General features: G+C 40.1%; 1 protein-coding gene across 3 annotated transcripts; it reads left to right on the top strand.

Annotated features, from left to right (window-relative positions):
* The first annotated feature begins 4049 nt into the window (after window positions 1–4049).
* On the top strand, window positions 4050–18258 carry pan2 (poly(A) specific ribonuclease subunit PAN2). Of its 3 annotated transcripts, XM_040153486.1 has the most exons (27): window positions 4077–4154; window positions 4734–4785; window positions 4872–5039; window positions 5175–5344; window positions 5473–5593; window positions 5742–5819; window positions 5904–6174; window positions 6527–6872; window positions 8491–8587; window positions 9282–9401; window positions 9505–9624; window positions 9771–9899; window positions 10051–10250; window positions 10443–10591; window positions 10730–10836; window positions 10956–11054; window positions 11172–11260; window positions 11680–11839; window positions 11987–12124; window positions 12264–12323; window positions 12415–12505; window positions 12598–12755; window positions 14944–15087; window positions 15784–15963; window positions 16134–16227; window positions 16895–17098; window positions 17220–18258. In XM_040153486.1, exons 3-27 carry the CDS (start codon window positions 4929–4931, stop codon window positions 17252–17254), a joined length of 3471 nt encoding a protein of 1156 aa, XP_040009420.1. In that variant the 5' UTR covers window positions 4077–4154; window positions 4734–4785; window positions 4872–4928; the 3' UTR covers window positions 17255–18258. The 3 variants fall into 3 exon arrangements, with proteins under 3 accessions (XP_040009419.1, XP_040009418.1, XP_040009420.1); XM_040153485.1 differs by having other exon boundaries at window positions 4050–4154; window positions 4734–5039; window positions 16895–17086; XM_040153484.1 differs by having other exon boundaries at window positions 4050–4154; window positions 4734–5039.
* Window positions 18259–22096: the final 3838 nt, after the last annotated feature.

The raw sequence follows: 22096 nt of genomic DNA, 5'->3' as shown, positions 1-22096 counted from the left end.
GTAAAGTTATTTTGCATTAATAATTACAAACATATTCATTCACAAATTAAAAAAAAAAAAAAAAAAAAATTACCTCTAGTGATACATTTTTGGCGAGGTGATTGAGCTCCAGAGAGCTGCCCCGTACATCCGCACATCCATCCTGCAGACTTGGCCCGACTGGGACGCAGGATGCAGCCGCAAAAAGCAAGAAGAGAGCAGCACAAGTCGCGAAAGAAAAGGTCATGGTGGGTTTTGAGTGAGTTGTGTCCGGTTTCCTCCTGCTGTGAGCTCGCCCCTGTGAGTGACGAGTGCTGAGAGTCCGGCTGCATTTAAGGGCCAGACCGGACTGTGACTCAGTGCAGGGTTTTCCTGGGCATCCCTCAGGTGAGTTCATGCCAAGTGCAAATCAGTATCCACGTAACGCACCGGCGGGAAGACTCGGAACTGGTGTTTGAGTAATATAAAGTCCGATAATAACCACATTATGTTGGGTGATTGTCAGTGGATACAAAAAGAGAGAAAGGATAATAATAATAACAATAATAATAATAATAATCATTAATAAAGGCTCGTCGGTGGAAATCACAGTATGTGAAACGACCAGCTTATCTTGGACTATTATAAACGAGGTCACTTATATCTTAATATACATTTACTTTTTAAACGTAAAGTGTTTTGATCTGATCCCCCTTCCTCAGTGAGGTGCGACATGTGGCTGCTTTAATGACATAATACTTTAATCTGAAATGATTTCGTGTCTGTGTGCGCGCGCGTGTGTGTGTGTGTGTGTGTGTTTGTGCGTCTGAGATAGACAATCCCAGTGAGGGTGATAAACTAATTAACCTAAATGGGATCTAATCAAGTTTCACATCTATGGCTATGTCGAGGAAGTGAGATTAACCTTTACATGCTGGGGCGATAATGAACTGAAGCCGCCGCACCACTTGGACAAACTTTCCATCTGAATCCGCGACCTGCCCCCCTTCACTACCAGAGAAAAACCTTTGCACTTCGACTGAATTTTTTCTTCAGAGAAAGAAACGGATTCAGAATGAATAAGATGTTCTTATACTTCCTATACCTTTCCCCACAATGTTCTGTTATTCTTTGCAGTAGAAAATGATACTGGAGATACGCCCGTAGTTAAGGGATTGTAATGATTACATTTATTGGCCAGCTGGAACCGGACCTTTTCGCCATTTATTTCTTTATCCATTTAAAACGTTGACAAAGACGGAAAGAGACTGAGAGCCCACTACTACCCCTCCATTTCAAATGAACACAGACCGATGCCTGTAGCTACTAAATCTAAACAAAATGATATGAAAACAATGGCTTTATGTCACGACTTCAACATCCTAAATGACCATTAACCTCTAGCACCCCCCTTACTTTAAAAAAAATATATTATTACTATTCATATTTTTAAAATGCATTTGTCTCTCATCACCTGTTGTACTGTTGCAATCTCTTTTATTTCTCTTTTCTTTTATTCGTCATGTTCACCATGTTAATTTGCTTCTGCTAAATTTGCTGCTGGAGTGGAAATTGTTACTCTTATGGGAAAGTCACTGAGATTTTATAATAAAGATGTCTCAACTGCTGCTTATTCGACATATCTCTATACTAAAGCTATACATGCAATTTTATTAGATTGTCGAGACCTGGGCCGGTTTAATTCGGTAGGGCGTCCCAGGACAAAATTAACTATGTGAAACTCCCACTCTCTGTGTTGCCTTAAGTTCCCATCAGAGCACACGGGAGACTTCCACTCCAAATGCCAGACCACATACTGGACGGTTCTGCAGGACACTGGATTTTATTCAGTGCCACTTCTTTTGTCCACCGCCAGTGCTTTTAGAATTTGTGCTTTCTGCATTATCTGCGAATGGTAACTCAGGTATGGTTAAGGGGCCAGGAAGGATCGGGATTATGGCAAATAAAACATGGGTTAGGTATGATTAGGGTTAGGCAACTAAAAGACTTGGTTGAGGTTTGGGAAAGATTGTGGTAGCAATAAAAACGTGAACGTCAATTGTGACATGCGTTTAAGTCAGATCTTCAGTATGAAGTCAGACGTTCGTGTGCTACATGCTCAATCACCGCCCTGACCTCCACAGTAGAGCTGAAACAATTTGTCGATCCATCGATTGGTCAGCTGACAAAGAATTAATCAGCAACTGTTTTGATAACTGATTAATCCTTGGAGTCATTTAAAAAGCTAAAATGCAAAAAATATGCTTGTTTTTCCCTCCTCCAATGTAAGGATATTTGTTCTTCTCAATTTTTTATAATTGCAAACTGAATATTTGGGATAAAAAGAGACATTTGAAGAGTTCACTTTGGGGTCTGGGAAACTGTGATGGGCTCGCAGTTCTTCCAGAACTAGAACTGAACGTTAGCCCTGGGCATAATTGTCCCATATAGGTGCAATTCCTAGGATACTGGACTGCAGACTTCATATTGCAGATTCCTTACATTTTGCCCAGAACAACGGAAACCATCAAGCACTACTGTGCTGGAGTACTACCCGGCACCAGGTTTTCTTTGTGTCAGTTTGTGATATTTTGATTAAAATGGGATGGAATATGCACCATGTAAACACAGTTTCAACAGAAATAACAATGGTTTTAAAACTAGCTTTTGACACTAGGCTCCTCCATAAGGCCTTTATCATTTTAGCTCCAAACAAATATCTGCAACTAATGATTATTTTCATTATTGATTAACGTGCTTATTATTTTCTCAACTAATCGAGTAATTGTGTCGCCTATAAAATGTGAGAAAACTCAGAAAAATAAATGAATAAATTACAATTTCCTAAAGCCCAATTAGACATCGTCAAATTTCTTGTTTTGTTTTCGACCAACAGTCCAAAATCGAGATATCAAGATATAAGATCAGATTTCAAAATCAAGATATTCAGTTTGATTAGAAATATAAAACAGAAAAAAGCCGTACATTTTTAAAAGTACTTTGAGAAGCTCAAAGAAGAGAATATTTAATATTTTTGCTTGAAAAAAGATTATTTAAGTAGCTGCCGATCGATTTTCGGTCGACTAATCAATTAATTGACTAATCGTTTCAACTTTACAAATTTGCAATTCATCAAATTATCTCAAACTAATAGTTACGCCGTGAACCTGGTGCCCTCGGGGCCCCCGAGGATCCGAAGCTACTTGCACGCTCTGCTCAGTTGGTGAGCCAGCCGTGGTACAGACATAATTAGCATTATTGATATGAATACGTAGAAAACAGGATTAATCATGCAATCAAGGAGTCAAGTGCAGTATCAAGGGAATGTCAGTCAAGCCGGTGAAATGGACTATGAAGTTAATAAAAAGAAAGAAGTGACCCCTCAAATGACCTGAGACACTCACAACCATGGTCGCAATAACCTCCCAGAGGCCCTTGTTGGGCCCATGTTGACCCCTGTTAGACATTTTAGCTTCATTAATTCCCCAGGCACCCAGTAGCAAACCAGTGCTCTGATGTTTAACTCATTACTTGATCAGTCGAGAGATAATTAATTGGAATTCACTGGCACCAGCTTCTCAAGCCTGAGCATTGGCTGGTTTCCCGGTTTTCTGTGATAGTAAACGTAACATTTTTGGACGTTTGACCGTTGCTCAGACAAGAACAAGCAATTTGATTATGTTAACTTGGGCTTGAGGGAATAATGACGGGCATTTATCTCTTTATTTTGTAATTTTATACGCTGAACAATCAGTCGATTATTAAAGAATTAACTGTCAGACCTAATGATAATTGTTGGTTGCAGCCTTGCAGCACTTCCGTGACGGAATAATTATATGTAACTCAGATTTGTGGAGTGTGTTAATTACTTGACACACACAAAAGATTAAAGCAATTTGATGAAACACAACTTTCACATGATGGAGGACGGAGGACCTGTTGGAGTTGATACTTTACTTGAGACAGAATGAGCGATTAATCAAATTATGTAGACAGATATGATGTTGAGTAAGCCTGGGGGTCTGGGGGCCCCCCGCTTTTGGCCCTTCGGTAGTCCAGCCTTGCTCACAAAAACAACTAAAACTATGTAGCTGCTCTTGAACGCACCCCTGTCTGCCCCGATTCCTCTACGTGTGTTATTGTTGTGAATGAAGTGAGCATGGACTCCTGTGCGGTGAACCGCACTTCACGAATAGGTCGGTGCAAACTTTGCGTTGACATTAAGACTCTCGGGTTTTCCGAAACTAAGTGACACACAGTCTTCAGTAATACGGATATTTTGTGTGTGGCAACGATGTTTGTGCGGCCCAGTTTAGCCGCACGACTGTCTGCTTTGATACGATGCTACCGTTAGCTAAATTAGCTCAACGTAAACGGCAACCAACTAGCCGAGCACATACTATAGTGAGACACTGCTGTTGCAAGTAAAGAAACATTGGCGTAGATTTCCGTACATATTTCAGCAATTAATAATATAAGTTTAGCTGCTGAGGCAATTGCTAGCACGTAGCTCTAATGTTAGCTTCCGGAGCTCGCTACTGCTAGCCGAGCCACAGCTAACAGTAGAGCGAGCCTGAAGATACGAGCGGATACTTGCGTTTGGTTATTCAAACGAAATAATGAATGGAATATGTTTATTAGCTAGGGTGGTAGTAGTCCCAGTTTGTGCCTCATGCATTAGGATACATTCGGGTCACAGAGATAACTTTGTGACCCGAGTGGGGTCGGGTGGTAGGCTCGTATAAGTATTCACAGAAGTTGCCATTCCTCTGCAGGTTGATTTAGCTGAACCCATGATGAACTTTGAAGGTCTCGACGCCGGGATGGGTGAGTACCCCCCCAGTCTTCACGGGACTCTAGAGGCGGGTATGGAGCCCTCCATGGACCCCCACCTTAACCCCAACTTGCTGCAGGGTGTGGAGCTTGATCCAGAAGGGCTGGCAGTGACAGTCCCCGAGCCAGTGCACCTTATGGAGGGGATGTTTTCTGAGCTACACAGTGCAGTGTCAGAAGTTGGCATCCCGGTCACGGCAACACATTTTGATCTCCAGGAGGAAATGCTCTGGATGGGAAACCACAGAGTGAGAGCCTTGATTATGAATTATGATTATGGCGCATGTTTCTGAAGCATGCAGGTTGTCTCCAGGTTTAATGAAAATGCAGAAATACTTTTCATTTATTTCATTCTGCATTATTCCTTTTGTTCTTCTCTTCAGGGTCATGTAACCTCATTCTTTGGACCTACAATGGGCCGGTATTCTTCTTTCCAAGTGCACTCAACAGATGACATCCGACACATTCAGAGTTTGGAAACAGGCGTGCTGTTCCTCTCTAAGTGCAACCTCAAATGCTACACTCGTGGGGGCCTTGTAATGTTTGATTATCCGTAAGTGTCACTAAACATTAACTGGAGCAAATGTCCTTGTACTGATATAAATATAAATATATATATATATATTCTCATTGAAGTAATTGAGTCAAGATTATGATTATTAATACTTGTGTGCATTCCAGGATGGAGGAAGGAGCTGATATGCATAGTCTCCTCATGACTGACAACAATATGTTGCTCATGGGTGGATTACAAAACTATGCGGTTGAAGTTGACCTGAATACTGTTCAAGAAACTCAAAAGGTGAGACATTGGGATTAAGTGTATCAACATCCACAACTGCCTATGCATGTGACATGAGACCACATGGCTTAATTTGCCACATTATATAAGAATAACTTACTTAAAAGCAACTGATTGACTGTTTACTTTTTTGTTTTGTACTCGACAGTTCACTGTTGAGGTACCAGGAGTGGCAATAATGCGTCAAACCAGTCGTTTCTTCTTCTGTGGGCACACTTCTGGGAAGGTAAGGATAACTTGATCAAATCAGTTTGTGAAATATGTTTTTTGGGTTTACACAACTCTCTGTGTCACCCTCTGTTTAAACAAGATAACCCTCCGGGACCTGCGTACTTTCAAGATGGAGCACGAGTTCGATGCGTTCTCTGGCAGCCTCTCAGACTTCGACGTTCATGGAAATCTTCTGGCTGCGTGCGGGTTCTCCAGCCGAGGATTGAACGGGTTGGCATGCGATCGTTTTCTAATGGTGTATGACCTCCGCATGATGCGAGCCGTAACTCCACTTCAGGTGCACGTGGACCCCCTCTTCTTGCGCTTCATTCCTACCTACACGTCACGCCTGGCAATCATCTCACAGACAGGTATCAGTCGGGAAATGTGGGGTCTCATTTATACGCATTTCTTAGTCTGTCTGTTTCTTGACTTGTAAAAATGTCGCTTAGAGAGTTTGGTCAATAATTGAGACTCGTGCTTTTTTATGAGTACACCAAGATTTACTGTATATTTTAGCATCACTCAAATACCTAAGGGATTACAGTAGAAATGCTTTCTATATACTGTTCCTGTACATGTTCTGTGGACATAAATGTCCAGACTAAACGTACTTTTGTTAAGAAACCATTTCCACCATGGATAGGATGAACCTTAAATAGCCGAGTGGAAATGTTCCCTGTCACTCAGATATACTTGTCCACCTCCTGCTTCTTTCTCCAGGTCAGTGCCAGTTCTGTGAACCCACTGGTCTTGCCAGTTTGGCGGACATTTTTCACGTCAACACTGTGGGCCAGTTGCTCATGAGTTTTGACGTCTCATCCAGCAAACAAGCCTTGGCGTTCGGGGACTCTGGGGGATGTGTGCACCTGTGGTCTGACGCTCCGGAGGTTTCATTTAATGACTACTCTCGAGAGACAGAGTTTGCTCTGCCTTGCCTTGTGGACACGTTGCCTCAGCTGGACTGGAACCATGACCTGCTGCCCCTCTCGCTCATCCCCATGCCGCTGACCAGCACTGAGCCGCTGCTGTCAGACTGGCCCACTGCCCTGGCTACACCCAGCCCCAGGTAAAACAGTCATATGTAATTACTCTAGATGATTCTGCATGTTTGCTAGTGGCAATACTAAATGACAGTAAGAACACTGATTTATGACTTGACAGTGTGTAACACATGATAACAGAAATGATCCCACTAAAAAGCAGGACAGGAACCTATGACTATGGTGTTTCCCAAATCCAATCTGTCCATGAAAAGGACTAAGGTTACATTTGCACTTCCAGTCATCCTGAACCTACCTGTGGTTATGGTCATCACATAAAAATGTACATTACATGTAAATTAAACCACCTGTCTGGTGATATTCTACATTTTTCTTATTGTCAACAAATCTCATGACAAAACCGAAGCTAACAATGAATTGATCCTCGTAGCAAGTATTGTCCGTGTAGCCAAAGCCTGATAATAGCTTATTCCTCTATGCCATAGAGCTGAATTAAAAAAGCATAAGTGTTATGAGTGTTTCGCTAGGTGACATGTTCTCCGTCTTTACCCTGAACTTGAAAAGTGTAGTTTGTTTTGAGTAAGTTACCAGTGTACTTTATATACAAATGAAAATATCTCCCATCATATACTCTGTTTACTTTTGGTTGAGTAATGTTTGCTGAAAACTACAGTGCTAAGCTGTTTTAGGCAATAATTTAGACTTTGTTAAAAATGAAACTATACATTTGTGACCTGTTTTTAAAGATTTACGTCTTCAGTAAGGAACCAGAGGTCTTGGGCCAGAGTGCCACAAACATTATAAGGAAGTTGGAAAGTATTGAGAGACAGACTAAACCATTGTTGGTTTTTGTCTTTTAAAGGGATTTGTTGACAATAGCAGAAATATAGAATATCGCCAGCCTTACCTTCTAACTGGTTGTGCAACTCAACAATATGAAACCGTAATATCAAACTTCAGCCAGATGAAAAATGGAGATGTATGATCTCACTCCTCGCACCATAAAAATATTTAGTCACAACGTGGAAGTTGTGGATTTCTCTTTTCTGCTGTCATTGTTAACTAATTTTCTTGAAGTGATGTAAGTGCTTTATTGTATGTAATGTTGGGAGTGATATATGGAACAATTTGAAAGACAATACGAGTGGCCAGGCTGAGACACATCTCCAGTAATTAAATCACATTTTACCACCAACAATGAATAGTTATAAAATCTGACTCAAAGTTTGTTTTGATGTTTGTTTTTTGGTAATGCCGTCTAATTCAACAGCCATGCAATAAATCTTAGCTTCATGAATGTATCATTGTTCAGTTATTGTTTTTAAGAGGTATCAGTATAGTTTTACTGCGTGTGTGTGTGTGTATGTGTATATGTATGTATGTATGTATGTTTATATGTATACATATATGTATATATATATGTGTATATATATGTATGTATACATGAGTATGTGTACATGTGTATGTATATATGTGTGTATGTGTGTATATGTATATATGTGTGTGTGTGTGTGTGTGTATGTGTATATAGTCATTAGTTTAAGCCAGTCGTACCTAATAATAAATTGGCATTTGAGTGTGTAGCACTTAAAGCATTTGGCTTGTGGCTAGTGTTCCCTGTGTTTTTTCTTAACTGCTGCCATTTATTAAGCTTTTTCATCCAAAAATGGTTCTTTCCAACAGACGAGCTCCTCCGGTGGATCCAGAAATCCTGCGCACAATGAAAACTGTCGGGTTCATCGGTTATGCAGCAAATCCTCGTACCCGCCCTCGCAACCAGGCACGTAAAAACATGCAACATGCAGTACTGTGTAAAAGTTTAAGATACAAAAAATAAAGTGAGAATGCTTTTAAAAATAATGCCATTAATAGTTTCTATTTATCAATTAACTTCATAAAAAGTGCAGTAAACAGAAAAAACCTAAATTGAATCAATATTTTGCCTTTAAAACAGCACCAGTTCTCCTCCCATGGATTTAGTCAGTCTCAGTGTCTTCTGTTTCCCAGACTGACTCCATGATGTTGAGATCAAGGCCCTGCAGGGGCCAGACCATCTGTTGCAGGACTTGTCTTTCTTGTCGCTGAAGATTGTTCTTTATGACTTTATGTATGTTTGAGGTTGTTGTCATGCTGCAGAATTAATTTGGGAGCGATCAGATGCCTCCCTGATGGTATAGAATGATCAATAAGAGCTTAAACATCTAAAGTACCTAAAACTTTTGCACAGTACTGAACATCTTTAGCTACTTTACAGTAGCTTTTCACATAATCCAGCATTTGGAAAATGTATGAAACACTAAGTAATTAAATACGTGGGCAGATTTCTACAAGGTGTATTTTGGTAACAGCCTTAGCATTGTGCCCTTTCCATTACATATTTGAATGTAGAAAATATCCAGATTTTTGCTTTGGTCAGTACCATGTTTATAAATTGCTTTCAGTTATTTAAAAACCATTTTCTTTGTTGGTTTCAGGTTCCTTATAAAATTAAAGATGTGGAGCTCGATTATGATAATTACAACCAGGTCCCCGAATCACCAATTGGACGTGATGAAGAGCCACACCTCTACATGGTGCCCAAAAAGTACAGAAAGGTACAATTTGCCATATTTTATTGGATGATTAGTTAATTTTTGTGTTATAATATTTTTTTTGATTGCTGAATTATGTGATGAAAACATCCTTGTGCTGTATCAGGTCACAATTAAATACTCTAAACTCGGACTAGAGGACTTTGACTTCAAACATTACAACAGAACCTTGTTCGCTGGCCTGGAGCCTCACATCCCCAATGCTTACTGTAACTGCATGATCCAGGTAAGCAACTAGGAAAGTTTAGTGTACTTTTCTTCTTCTTTTTTGTTTGTTTGGTGAAATGTATTTTTTAAACAATATTTAAAAGTTGTTTTTGTCTTTTACTGATGCAGAGTTGTTGTTCTCCTGTTTTTGTGTGGGCATGTTAGGTATTATATTTCCTGGAGCCAATCCGATGTCTAGTGCAGAATCATTTGTGCCAGAAGGAGTTTTGTTTGGCCTGTGAGCTCGGCTTCCTCTTCCACATGTTGGATTTGTCACGAGGAGATCCATGTCAGGTAGCTATTTGTTATTATTTCTCTGAATAATAGTAGGTGGATCCCTGTGGCAAATCAGAGGTGTTAAAATTTCGTCCACATTGTGTTGTAGCTGCACATTGTCTACCACGTAGATTTTCCAACGCCGCCTCTCCTGTCTCCTCTTCTCAAGGCCAGTAATTTCCTCCGAGCGTTTCGCACCATCCCTGAAGCGTCAGCGCTGGGCCTTATCCTCGCAGACTCGGACGAGCAAACAGGGAAGGCCAGACTTGGTCGCTTAATCCAAAGCTGGAACCGCTTCATCCTCACCCAGCTCCACCAGGAGACACAGGAGCAGGAAGGTCCGCAGGCCTACAGGGGAGCCAGCAGCAGGTCAGAGCAACCAACAAAAACAGATGTCAGTGTCCAAGTTAGTGTAGAGCCAAATAATTACCTGAACAAAACTTGGGCCATGCCCACTATACAGCCTGGAGGTATTTGAGGACAGAGGTTTTGCAGAAATAAGTTAAGGGAAATGTAATCATTTATTTGTTTTGTGTTGTGTTGATGATCCATTTCTCGCAGCTCTCTGGGCTCCTCTGGTGAGTCTGTCATTGGAAAATTGTTTGGATGTGAAGTTGAGAACAGCAGCCTGTGTCGCTGTGGCAAGGAGACGGTCCGATCCTCCCTCACGTTGCTCTTCACCATGCACTACCCTGAACAGAACTCTCAAGGTGAGATCCCGGTGCTCTTCCACGCTACTGTGCATTGATATTCTTCAGAAGGCTGAGCTGAGAGTCTGCAAAAAAGACCATGAAATAGTTCCGTGTTTGTTGACACTGAACAATATTCAATTCACTTTGACCTGTCAGAAAAGACAATAAAGGAGCATGACTTTGCTGAGATCCTGAAGAAAAGCATCTGTCTGGAGCAGAGCACTCAGGCGTGGTGTGAAAACTGTGAGAAGTATCAGCCCACAGTGAGTTACAGCCCCCATTCAGACACATCAGCAGTTCACATTAACAGATAATACATTTGTAGTCTAGCCTGATTTGAATCCATTTTGCAGTGTGATTATGTTTTTGCGTACCACTCTAGGTGCAAACACGCAACATTCGATGTCTACCAGATGTTCTGGTTATAAACTGTGAGGTGAACAGTGCTAAAGAGGCTGAATTCTGGAAGGTTCAGGCTGAGGTAAATGGCACTCATTTTGTTTTTATTTCCATCCTGACAAGTTTTGAATTACACTTTGAAAATGGCATGTTGCTAATCACATGGATTATATAACTGTTTTCTTTGTTGTCTTCACAGTATGCCTTCAATAAGGCCATGCAAAAAGAGGCGATGGAACCTGTAAAACCTAAGGAACCCCCACCGATGCCCAGCGAGTGGTGCTTGGAGTAAGATCCTTTTTAAATATAAAAAAAAAAAAAGGTTAAATGAACAATTATTTTCATTATCGTTTAATGTTTTCAATTAATCGATGAATCATTTAGTCTATAAAACATCAGAAAAACACTGAGAAATAACCATCATAATCTCCCAGATGTCGTCACATTGCTTGTCTTGTCCAAACAATAGTCCCAAACCCATAGATATTCAATTTACAATGACATAAATGAGAGAAGAAGAGCAGAACTTTACATTTGAAATGCATGAGCTGTGATTCTTTTAGCATTTCTGTGTGAAAATCGATTTAAACAATTAATAAATTGTCAGTTTAGTTGCCAGTTCATTTTTCTGTCTATCTGATTTATCGTGTAAGCTCTACAAATAACATCATTTTTATCAGTTGAATGTGTCTAAACACCACTTGCAGTACATCCTTGTGCAGTGGTGAGGAGGTATGCAGTATGGAAGGCTTCACCTTTGACACTCGGGCAGAGGATCTGCGACATGTCTGGATCCCTCTGGCTCTCAAGATGTCCATCAGCAAAAGTCAGGGACTGGAGATTAGCAGCTGGCCTGGAGGAGAGGAGGTGAGGGAGAAAGATTTTCAACTGATTTCTAGATTAAAACACATTTTGGTTCTTAATTTTTGCTTGCTGAACATGTAATAATTGGTTTTTCATTGTGGCGTTAAGATTGACATGCAATTAATGACCCGTCTTATCATCTCCCACCAGTTAAGTGCTGCCGAAGAGGCGGAGGGCGCCTCTCTGTATGACCTGGTGGTCACGGTGCCTCACATCCTGGACGCTCGCACAGGTGGAAACTTGGTTGCACACATCAAAGTGGGAGAGACCTACCATCAAAGGAAAGAGGTGAGTGAAGCTTAAATTAGAAAATACAGTCTGAGAGAATCTGCTTCTGCAAAGTCAGAGTTAGTTGGTTTTTTATACTGGGCCACATCAAATCTGTGTTTGAAACTGACCTTTAAAGTGATACGTGCGTTTGTTTCAGGGAGTCACACACCAGCAGTGGTACCTTTTCAATGATTTCCTCATTGAGCCAATTGACAAGGTAAATATTTTACCACATATTTAAATCATGGTAATGAAATGTCATGTTTGCAGCCATGTGAAAATATTGTCTTTTCTTTTGTTCGTCAAAGACTGAAGCTGCACAGTTTGACGTGAGCTGGAAAGTGCCAGCCATTCTATATTATGCCAAAAGGAACTACCATAGCAAATACGACCTCCGCAGTAAGTCTCCGGACATTAAATCTGGAGTTTTTACCTGTAGGTTCGCATTCAGTGGATTCATTTACCCGCTCCTGCTTTGCTGTTTGTCTCAGTTAAAAATCCCATAGACGCTAGCGTGCTGCTGACAGAAGCTTCGTTGGCGCGGAAGCAGAGGAAGAGTCACGCCACTTTCATCCCCCTCATGGTCAGTGAGATGCCGCAGGCTGGTGACTTGGTGGGACTGGATGCAGAGTTTGTCACGCTCAATCAGGTGAGTCCGACACCACGGCCTGTTTACATGCACACAGAAAAAAAACGTGTTACTCAGAGAAAATCAGGTTATGCAGTTTACATACACTTCAGTAACCTGGTTACTGTACATCCATGTATACATACAGCTCTCAGTAATCAGATTTCTCCCCAACTATGACTAGATTTTGGAGGCACGGCTTGCTTCCTTTAACTGTATTAGAAGATACTGCCTGATATTCAGTAGAAACCACTGTATTTAGACTTGTAGAGGCTCTTTTGTGTTACTTTCAGTGGTAGTTGGACTTTGTTGCATGTATTAATCTCTCTTTCCATCCACCTGCTCCACTGTGGCTTTCCCTGGCTCAAATTTTGCGGGGTAGATAGCTAATTTGGCTGTTCAGCTGCAGCTCACTAAACAGTGTGTAAACATAACAAATGTCTACACCCTGTTTAAAGGGTTTAACTTTGGTCCAGTTAGATGCTAGTGTGGTCCTTACTGGTCATTATCACCAATGAAACACTGTCTGCCCATGACTTGTAGCTACAGTGCTAGTTTGTTTACTTTATCTCTCCTGAACACCAGCACTCTGACAGCCTGTCGGCTATCGTCAATCAAACGCAGACACCCACATGCACCTCCAGCCGGCGGAGACAAAAAGGTGTAATTCTGATATTTCCCCAAAGACCATTTTTTTCTTCCTCTTTAAGAAAAAAAACTTACAACAGTACAGTTTAAAAAACACATTATTTTTGAATAAGGAAAAAGAATGACTAAATGTAATTTCAGTTTGACTTTAAAGGGGAACTCAAAAATTCTTATAAAACCTTTTGTGACTACAAAACGTGTGGAACAAAATCAGATAAATTGCCTCAAGTGCCATTGAGTCATTGCTGGTCGAGTCTGAAGATTGCAAGTTTGAAAGTGAAAAAAAATCTGGTGGTGTTGAGTTACAAAGAAGTGAACTTTAGTTCATTAGCAGCCACCTGCATAAAACACCCGAATCTCCCACCGAACTGTCAGCACATTGTGTGTAATGTAGGCCCCAGGTTTTGACAAGATAGAAGAATATATGGAACAATACAAACAATATCTCTGGTTCTGCTGCATTGATTTTGATCCTCTTTTAAAAGTACAAGGCTAAATCAGTGTAGTACTCTGAAGTCTTTGTGCTGTACATGTGTATTTTTAAAAAACTGATTAGAAACCCGGTTACCCATATACATGGCAGAGAAATCGTCGTCATCCTCTAGTTAAACCCGAGTTGAAGGTCAGGGATTGCTTTAAACAGTCTGCCATGGTGTGTGTGTCATGTGTCGTCCAACCACAGCGGAGGACTAGAGTGTTTACAGCTTGTCCAATGGCTTGGACTAAAAAATCTCTTAAAAATCTTCTCATGACCAATAGGCTGAGTGGTTTCCTGAACTGCAACTAGATGATAGAATTTGACAAATTGAACAGGTCGGGAGGTGAATCGGAGGGATTTCTTTTATAGCAGAACTAGGGCTGCAACTATTGATTATTTTCATTATCGACTAATCTTTCGGTTATTTTTTTCAATCAGCCATTTAGTCTACAAAAGATCCAAAAACTGTGAAAAAATGCCCCTTTATACCTTCGCAGAGACAAAGGGGACGTCTTCAGACGTCTTACTTTGTTAGAGCACCAGTCCAAAACCCAAAAATGTTAAATTCATAATAATTTAAGACTAAAAAAAGCAGCAGATTCTCACATTTGACAAGCCGGGATTAGCAGTTGTTTGGCATTTATTTTCTCTAGTTTTGCTTGTAAAAGGACGAATGATTGATCGACTGTCAGAATAGTTTGCCGATTATTTTTCTGTTGATCGATGAATCTTTTCAGCTCTAAATGGAACTGAAAAACGATTTCTCTTATACTGCCAAAGAAATACATGGGTATACTGTTATTCAACACAGATTTCCACCAGTCTAAATCTAATAAGCGTGAATGAAGCACTTGTTTTCCAAAAAGAAGGAATTATAAATAAGGTTTCTTGTTGGGCTGTGCTCAGTGGAATTTTTAAAAACAATTTTTTTTACCAGTCTATATCGATAAATCTACGATCTATCAATATTTCCATAATGTACAGTGTGTAGATGCTCCTACCGATAACTGTTTTTATTGTAAAATCATCCTCTTGTGATAATCCACTTTAAATAAACCTGACTAAACCTGTGTGTGTCTGCAGGAAGAGGCAGAACTGCGCAGTGACGGCACCAAGTCGACCATCAAGCCCAGTCAGATGTCTGTAGCCAGGATCACCTGTGTGAGGGGTCAGGGGCCCAACGAGGGGGTGCCCTTCATCGATGACTACATCTCCACTCAAGAGCAGGTGAGAGACCGCAGAAGGACAGATTGCCCAACAGCAGAAAATACATATAACGTTTACAGGAATTTTCTGATTTTGTAGAAACAGGGTACACTTGACCAAACCATTATGCAGGGAGGACACCTTTTCCCATCACTTCCTCTATCATATTGCCTCCATTGTCATTAGACAGTGTGTCCCTTTGTTAGTGTTGGTAATACGCTCACAGGCGTGAAAATACACTTGATGAGTCCAAGCAAAAGAAAGCAAAATAGCTGTCAGAAGTTTATTGAGTAGCAAAATATTTGAACGACCTGGAGTCAGTTCAAGCTATTTTTGAAAGTTGTGAAATGAGAAGCACAACATTAATCGCAGACAAAAGATGAGCGGAGAGGTTGAGCCGGGTGTGTTTTTTGGTTTGCAGTTCAATTACTACATGATGCTCAAACTGTAGGAAAGACAGGGGACACTTCTTGATGTTCTTTTATTGTGCGCAGATCAAGATGATTGATTACTTGTCCCCTTGTTTGTCTAGTTGGCCCGTAGCCAGGCCAGAGTACCATCTGCTGACTTGATAGAAAAGTCTATTTATTAGTCATGATGAAAGCTGCAGAGTCTAATATCAACCTCGGAGAGGTACAGTTCTTTTTCAAACCTATTCCTGTGAAACGGCTGCTCCTGTGTTAGAGCCCTAACACTTGTGAATGTTGGTTCTTCCAGGTGGTCGACTATCTGACGCAATATTCTGGCATCAAACCAGGGGACCTGGATGCAAAGATTTCCTCAAAGCATTTGACCACCCTAAAGTCCACCTACCTAAAGCTGCGCTTCCTTATCGACACAGGAGTCCGCTTTGTTGGTCACGGCTTACAGAAGGACTTTCGGGTTATTAATTTATTGGTATGTTGTTTAACAACTGCTGTAAGTCAGATTTGTTCTGTTGCCTGGTTTGCCATCAGTACTATTATTTGCATGGCAGGGCAGCACAAAAAACATCACACTACACGTCAGATTTTCTCTCTGAGCATTCAAGACTAAAGTTTCTGTTTCTGTTTGTTGCTGTTTTTAAGGTTCTCAAAGACCAAGTCATCGACACAGTCTACCTCTTCCATTTGCCACGTAAAAGGATGATTTCTCTGAGATTTCTCGCCTGGTACTTTTTAGGTCAGTTAAGATGAAAAAAGTAGGACATGTGCAGGGCTGACGCAAATAAAGCCAAATGCAACTGCAGGTACTGTTGTATCCAAAAGTTCAGGGAAAGTCCATATTTTGTTGAATTTTTTTTTTTTTTTTTTTAATTGAAAAGAAATAAATACAACAAACGACATTAAAATTAGCCTTTCCTCAAATGTTCATGCACTGTTACTTTTTATTTCATGAACTTAACAAAACAAAAATGAGAGTAATTGAGGCATGTAAAAAAGTTTGGGTAGCCTACGAAGTCAGTACTTAGTATCACACCTTGCAAAGGCTTTTTGTTGCCAGCTATGAGTGTTTCCATTTGCACCTAACTACTGAATGATCATCCGACATTGTCATGTCAAGCTTCTGAGGACGGGTAGTCAAATTAAACATTAGTTGATCAATAAATCATCGAGTTGAATTAGTTTGTTCACCTTTGGCTTGAATACTGAGGTCTGTTTACTTCCTCAACTGTCTCCATGAATAATTTAAATGTGCGTTGTTGTGTTTTCTGCGCGGGAGCGTCGAGGTGTTAATCCCTAGCATCGTGACTGTTAAATTTATGCTAAACAGCTGAAACGCTGCTGTAGGAGTCACTATGACCAGTCATTCCTGTTTGTCCCTTTCATTGTGCGACTCCTGTTCACAGACCTCAACATCCAGGGGGAAACCCACGACAGCATAGAGGACGCACGCACCGCTCTGCAGCTGTACAGGAAGTACCTGGAGCTGAGTCGTGGAGGTGGGAACGACGAAGTGAGGAAGGTCCTGAAGGGTCTCTATGAAAAAGGTCGCCAGCTTGACTGGAAAGTCCCGGACTCGGACACAGGAGATGGTCAAGGTAGCCCAAAAAGTACGACGTAACGTTGACTTTGATGTACTCGGGTGTCGATGAAGTAGTAATGAGTTTGCATGGGAGGGCATCACGAGAAGCAGTCTTAGTTGATTTGAAAGCACTGTCCTTCCTTCAACAGGTGCTGCCGTGTTTCCCTCTGTGATGGGGCTGTGAGCTGTACCGTGACATGTTCCCCCTGGAAAGGTTTCAAGTGATCTCTGCTAGTTGAGTTAGTGTCACATTTTGTACGTATTTGCATTTATTTTTGCATTGTGTACAGTGCTTAACGGAGGCCTTTGTCACCTGTACAGTGCACAGTTTAAATGTCATAATTTGTACTTTTCATTGAGGTTTTCAGAAAAGGAAACTAATTTGTATTTTATGATTTTTGGAGCCTTTTTTTTAAGAAAGAAAAGAAGTGTGCTTTTTGGTGCATGTAAAGAAATAAATGTATCATGAGTATTTTAAGATACTTTGTGGTAATTCCAGGAAGGAGGAAATATATTTTACAGGAATACATGAGAAATCTCTATCGAAAAAGATCACACTCATGGTCTTTCAGAGAAGTCTATTCAACAATGTATTAAGTGTTTTGCCCTCTGTGACATGTTCCCCTGTGAAATTTTTAGTGTTATGTGTACTTGGTTTCAGGTTTGCCTGATAACATCTGCTGGCAGATTTTGGGTCGTTCCACAGTGGTTTAATACCTCCAGTCGCAGTTAAAACACAGGCAATAACAGTACAGAGATAACATTTCTTACGAATCTCAGAATGTGAAGTGCATTTTTGTGTAGATTTATTTATTTGTGCTGTCACCGCTGCTGTTACTGGATTTGAGCACAATCGAACAATTATCTTTTTTTTGTTTTTTTTTTAACTTAAAAGATATGAAATGAAAATTAAATGGAATGAAATAAAGACAAGATACGGACCAGTTATGTCCAAAAAATGGCTGAATTAATTGATTAGAACTAATTCTAATTAATTAGATTTTTAAAAAACAATCCAAATCTGTTTATCACAGAATTACATTTAAGATTAGAAAAGTCTCTGAGGAGTACCATGGATGGTGACAAATTCATTTTCATATTTAACACTAAGTGCTCTGCGAGATCATATGTGGGAAGTTGCATCTGTTACAGTCTGTTGAAGCATTACTTTTAAAGCAACTAATCCTTTTAAGTGTCTAATAAATTCTGTGAAGGACAACTTAAATTTTGCATTTATAAACCCTTGAGAGTAATGTCCATCTTTCATTTGACTTCAAAGATCTGCCTCCCTTTTTTCCTCAACCAGAGCAGCATTAATCTAATTTGCCATTAGAAGACTGTAAGTTATTGAATTTTTTTTTTTTTTTTTCAACTATTCCTGTCAGAATAGGTGTGATGTTGTTTCCTGTCCAGTAATACATATTTATAACGTCCTTGAAGCCCACGTGTGGTCAAGTGGCCCCACTACAAAAAAACGGCTCGTCACTACGATGTCTAAGCAGCGCTCCTGTACTATAATTACAAAATCAACACGTCCTCTAAAAACAGCCCACGGGATAAATATTCACAACCACTATGGCTGCTTAATTTACATTTTTTTTGACTAGTTAACATCTTTAAATATAAGATGTTGGAAAAAACCCAAACATATGCATGAATCTCTACAGAGGCCTTATAAACGGTTTAAAGACAGAGGTCCACATTAGTGATGGCGTTGTCCTGGACTACATCACATTCAGAGGTGTTCCTAATATTCTGATCCCCTCGTGTATTTAAGTTGGAAGGAGAAAAAAAAAAATTGAAACTCACCTCAATATAATGTGGTCCTGCACAACACTGACCTTAAAACTTTGACGTCAGTTGTATTTACAGATTTCTGACAATGTCAACAAAAACCGAATGTGAAAAAACTTCATAAAGATGTATGTTGTGCTGAATTGCAACGGACATTTTTACCTAATAAAAGTGGTCACTGAGTGTAAGGGTGGAAGTAAGGAATCGGAGAATAACATGTAGCAATGCAAATGTTGTACTTTTTATCCTTATGCAAAGGCAGAATACGTCATCTGTTGAATGAAGAAATCGCGTAGAAGGGGCTTAATGAACATTTGGCTGCAGTGTCTACATGGGGCCCCCCGACAGGTTTCAGATGTCGATGAGTTCGGTGGCAGCTCCACTACAGAAACTCTCACCCTCTAATCTTTGCCGTTTCGTGAACTATTGGTTGAAACAAACATCTGAAGAGATTAGAGAAACGGCCCCAAAATTACAACAGTTTTTGGTTTTTCCCTCTTCCGTTAATCATCTCTCACATCCGCAGATTTATTTTATGACCCTACAGAGGGAACCGAGGCCTAGGTTGGGAACCACGGGACTAAACTATCTTAACTGTTTACAAATTAGATGAACCGGCTCCGCCTCGAGCGGCTACAACTGTAAAATGCTACTGATGCATCAGGATTAACAATAATTTTATGTATTATCAGTCACAGGAGCCATTTCTCTGCATTTTTACTTTTGGTACTTTAAATACATTTTACTGTTTAGATTTTGGTACTTTTACTTAGGTAGTATTATGAATGTTTAATTTTACTTGTAACAATATTTTTACATACATCTTTTAAGTAAGAATTCTGAATACTGCTTCCACCTCTGCTGAACGATGAGGTCCTCCACCAAACCTTACTCCCAAAACTCCCATTTTAAGTTTTTTTTGTGTTTTGTTTTTTAAGTGTAATGATGCCCTCTGCTGGCTGCACATACAGTATGTATATAAAATGTCCATGGTGTTTTCCATACGGGTTTTTAAAATTGTTTTGATCTTAGTTTGTCCTCATACCTGCATTACACGTGGAGACATAAAAACCCCCTCGTTACTTCTGCTCCAGCTCCCGGTTTGCTGACACACAGTCGGATTGGATGAGTATCCCTCCATTACTTGTGAATATACATACAAACACCCCCCCCCAAAAAAAAAAAAAAAAAAAACCAAAAACATACACCGTCAGTATTGCAAACTGTTTATTCGTAGTATTAAATGAAAAGTGTGCCATTTAGTGAAGGGGGGGGGAAAGAGAGGGCGGGGGTGTTAGGGATGGTCGATGTCTTTGGTCCATACTCTGGTGGAGGGGATGTCAATGAATTGGTGGGAGACAAGAAAAGGCACTTGAGTTTACAGTTGTCTCAGAAAAGTTGTCTTGAGGAGGAGGACTCAAGGTCTACTGGAAGAATGAAGGAACTAGATGTTTCAACCTCCATTATGCCTAATATGAATATCACATACAAAATGCCCTATATGAGCACAAAATTATATAGCTACATATATGTATATACAGTAGGGAATCAGAAAATAGAATAGGGTGGAAAGAATAAAAGGTGAAGTGTTGGATTTATCCTCCTTTGGAATTCTTTATAGGCCAAGGAAAGACCGAAAAAAAAAAAAAAAAAAGCAGCCAAGTTTTTTTTCCTTTTCTTTTTTTCTCTTAAACAGGACGAAATTATTTTTCTTTGGCGATAACCTCATATTCCCACAGTTTGGAATGTAGTACAACAAAAAGTGGTTAAAGCGAGACAGAAAAAATCCCAGATGAGTAAATTACTCTCTTTGAGTTTTGATTGAACAAGTCCAGCATCTCTAACACTAGACATGCTGGAATGAAAAAAAAAAAAAAAAAAAAAATTGTTTATCATCTGTCCTGCAGCTTCGATCAGAAAACCACAGCCCACCATCGACGCGCAGTGGAAAACTTGTTGAGGAGAGTTGTAGGATTTCCCGAACAACTTCAGTCAATAAAAATCTTTGTGACATTTCCCCCCTCTGAAAGCACTTAAAAAGGAATAGTTTGACATTTTGGGAAATACACTTTCGCTTTCTTACAGAGTCAGATGAGAAGACTGAGACCACATACGACGCTACCGCTCGGCCGGATTAACCTCCTGCATTTGTTGTTGGGTCCCTACTGACCACCACTGTCCACGGTAGAGTCTGTACTCTAAAGCTGAAATGATTAGTTGATTAAGCCATTAGATGACCGACAGAAAATTCATTGCCAGTAATTTTGATAATTGATTGATCTTTTAAGTAATTCTTCAAGCAAAAACTCCAAAACTTGTTCCAGCTTCTGAAATGTGAATATTTGCTTTGTTTCCCTTTTTTTTTTTTACTATAGGTGTTAATTACTTGACACACTAAAAAAAAAAAAATTAAGCAATTTGATAAACACACAACTTTACAAAAAAAGAACTCAAATTAAGCTGCCACAACCCCCCCGTAAAACTGAACAATGGCTTCACACTTCAGTTGTTCCCCGTTTGGATGAGACAGTCCCAGGTGGTTCCATAGAAAAAGCTCAGTGAAGCAGCTGCTGCACTGAGCTTTAACAGAGACGAGGCAGTTAACCAGCCGCACATTTGCCAAAACAGCCAGTTATTCTTCGTCCCTGAAGTCTCTTCTCCCGCAGAACTGAAGAATACTGTTTGAAAACTCTTCCGGCGAAGCATAAATTTCACCTGTGTGTAGCTCGTCAAAGTGAGTTTTCTAATGTGGCCTCATTGTGGTGCGCCAAGCCATAATGGGCTCATTACTGTCTCCGGAGGCCAGAGGTCCTGCTGGAGTTGTTGCAGTTGTACTGGTTGTTTTGGCAAATGTACGTCTGGTTAACCGCCCCAACTCCACAGCTGCCTCCCTGAGCTTTACTGTGGGAAGTGAGTGGTATCAATCTTCTAACGTGACTCTAGACAAGAAAGGGAAGAAGGAATATTTTTTGGAAATAAGCTTAAAGTCAAACTGTAGCCTGTGTGTCATTATAGCACATGTTTACCAGAGACTGAAGGCAAGTTAGCCCTCTTTTCTCCACGATACTCACTAATATAATTACTGCAGTAAAGATTTTTTATCTTATTTAATATGAAAAAAAAAAAAAACAAAATAAAAAAAAAAACCTCCGTGATCAGAAATCCCACGAAGAAACAAAAATAATGGGGGAGAGAAAAAACTTTTAATTAATTTCTTTTCAAATTTTCCTCT

The sequence above is a fragment of the Xiphias gladius genome, chromosome 18 (genome assembly GCF_016859285.1).
Source record: "Xiphias gladius isolate SHS-SW01 ecotype Sanya breed wild chromosome 18, ASM1685928v1, whole genome shotgun sequence".
Classification (NCBI taxonomy): Eukaryota; Metazoa; Chordata; class Actinopteri; order Istiophoriformes; family Xiphiidae; genus Xiphias; species Xiphias gladius.
The sequence above is the reverse complement of the archived record's forward strand: the minus strand, read 5'-3'. Positions and strand labels throughout refer to the sequence as shown.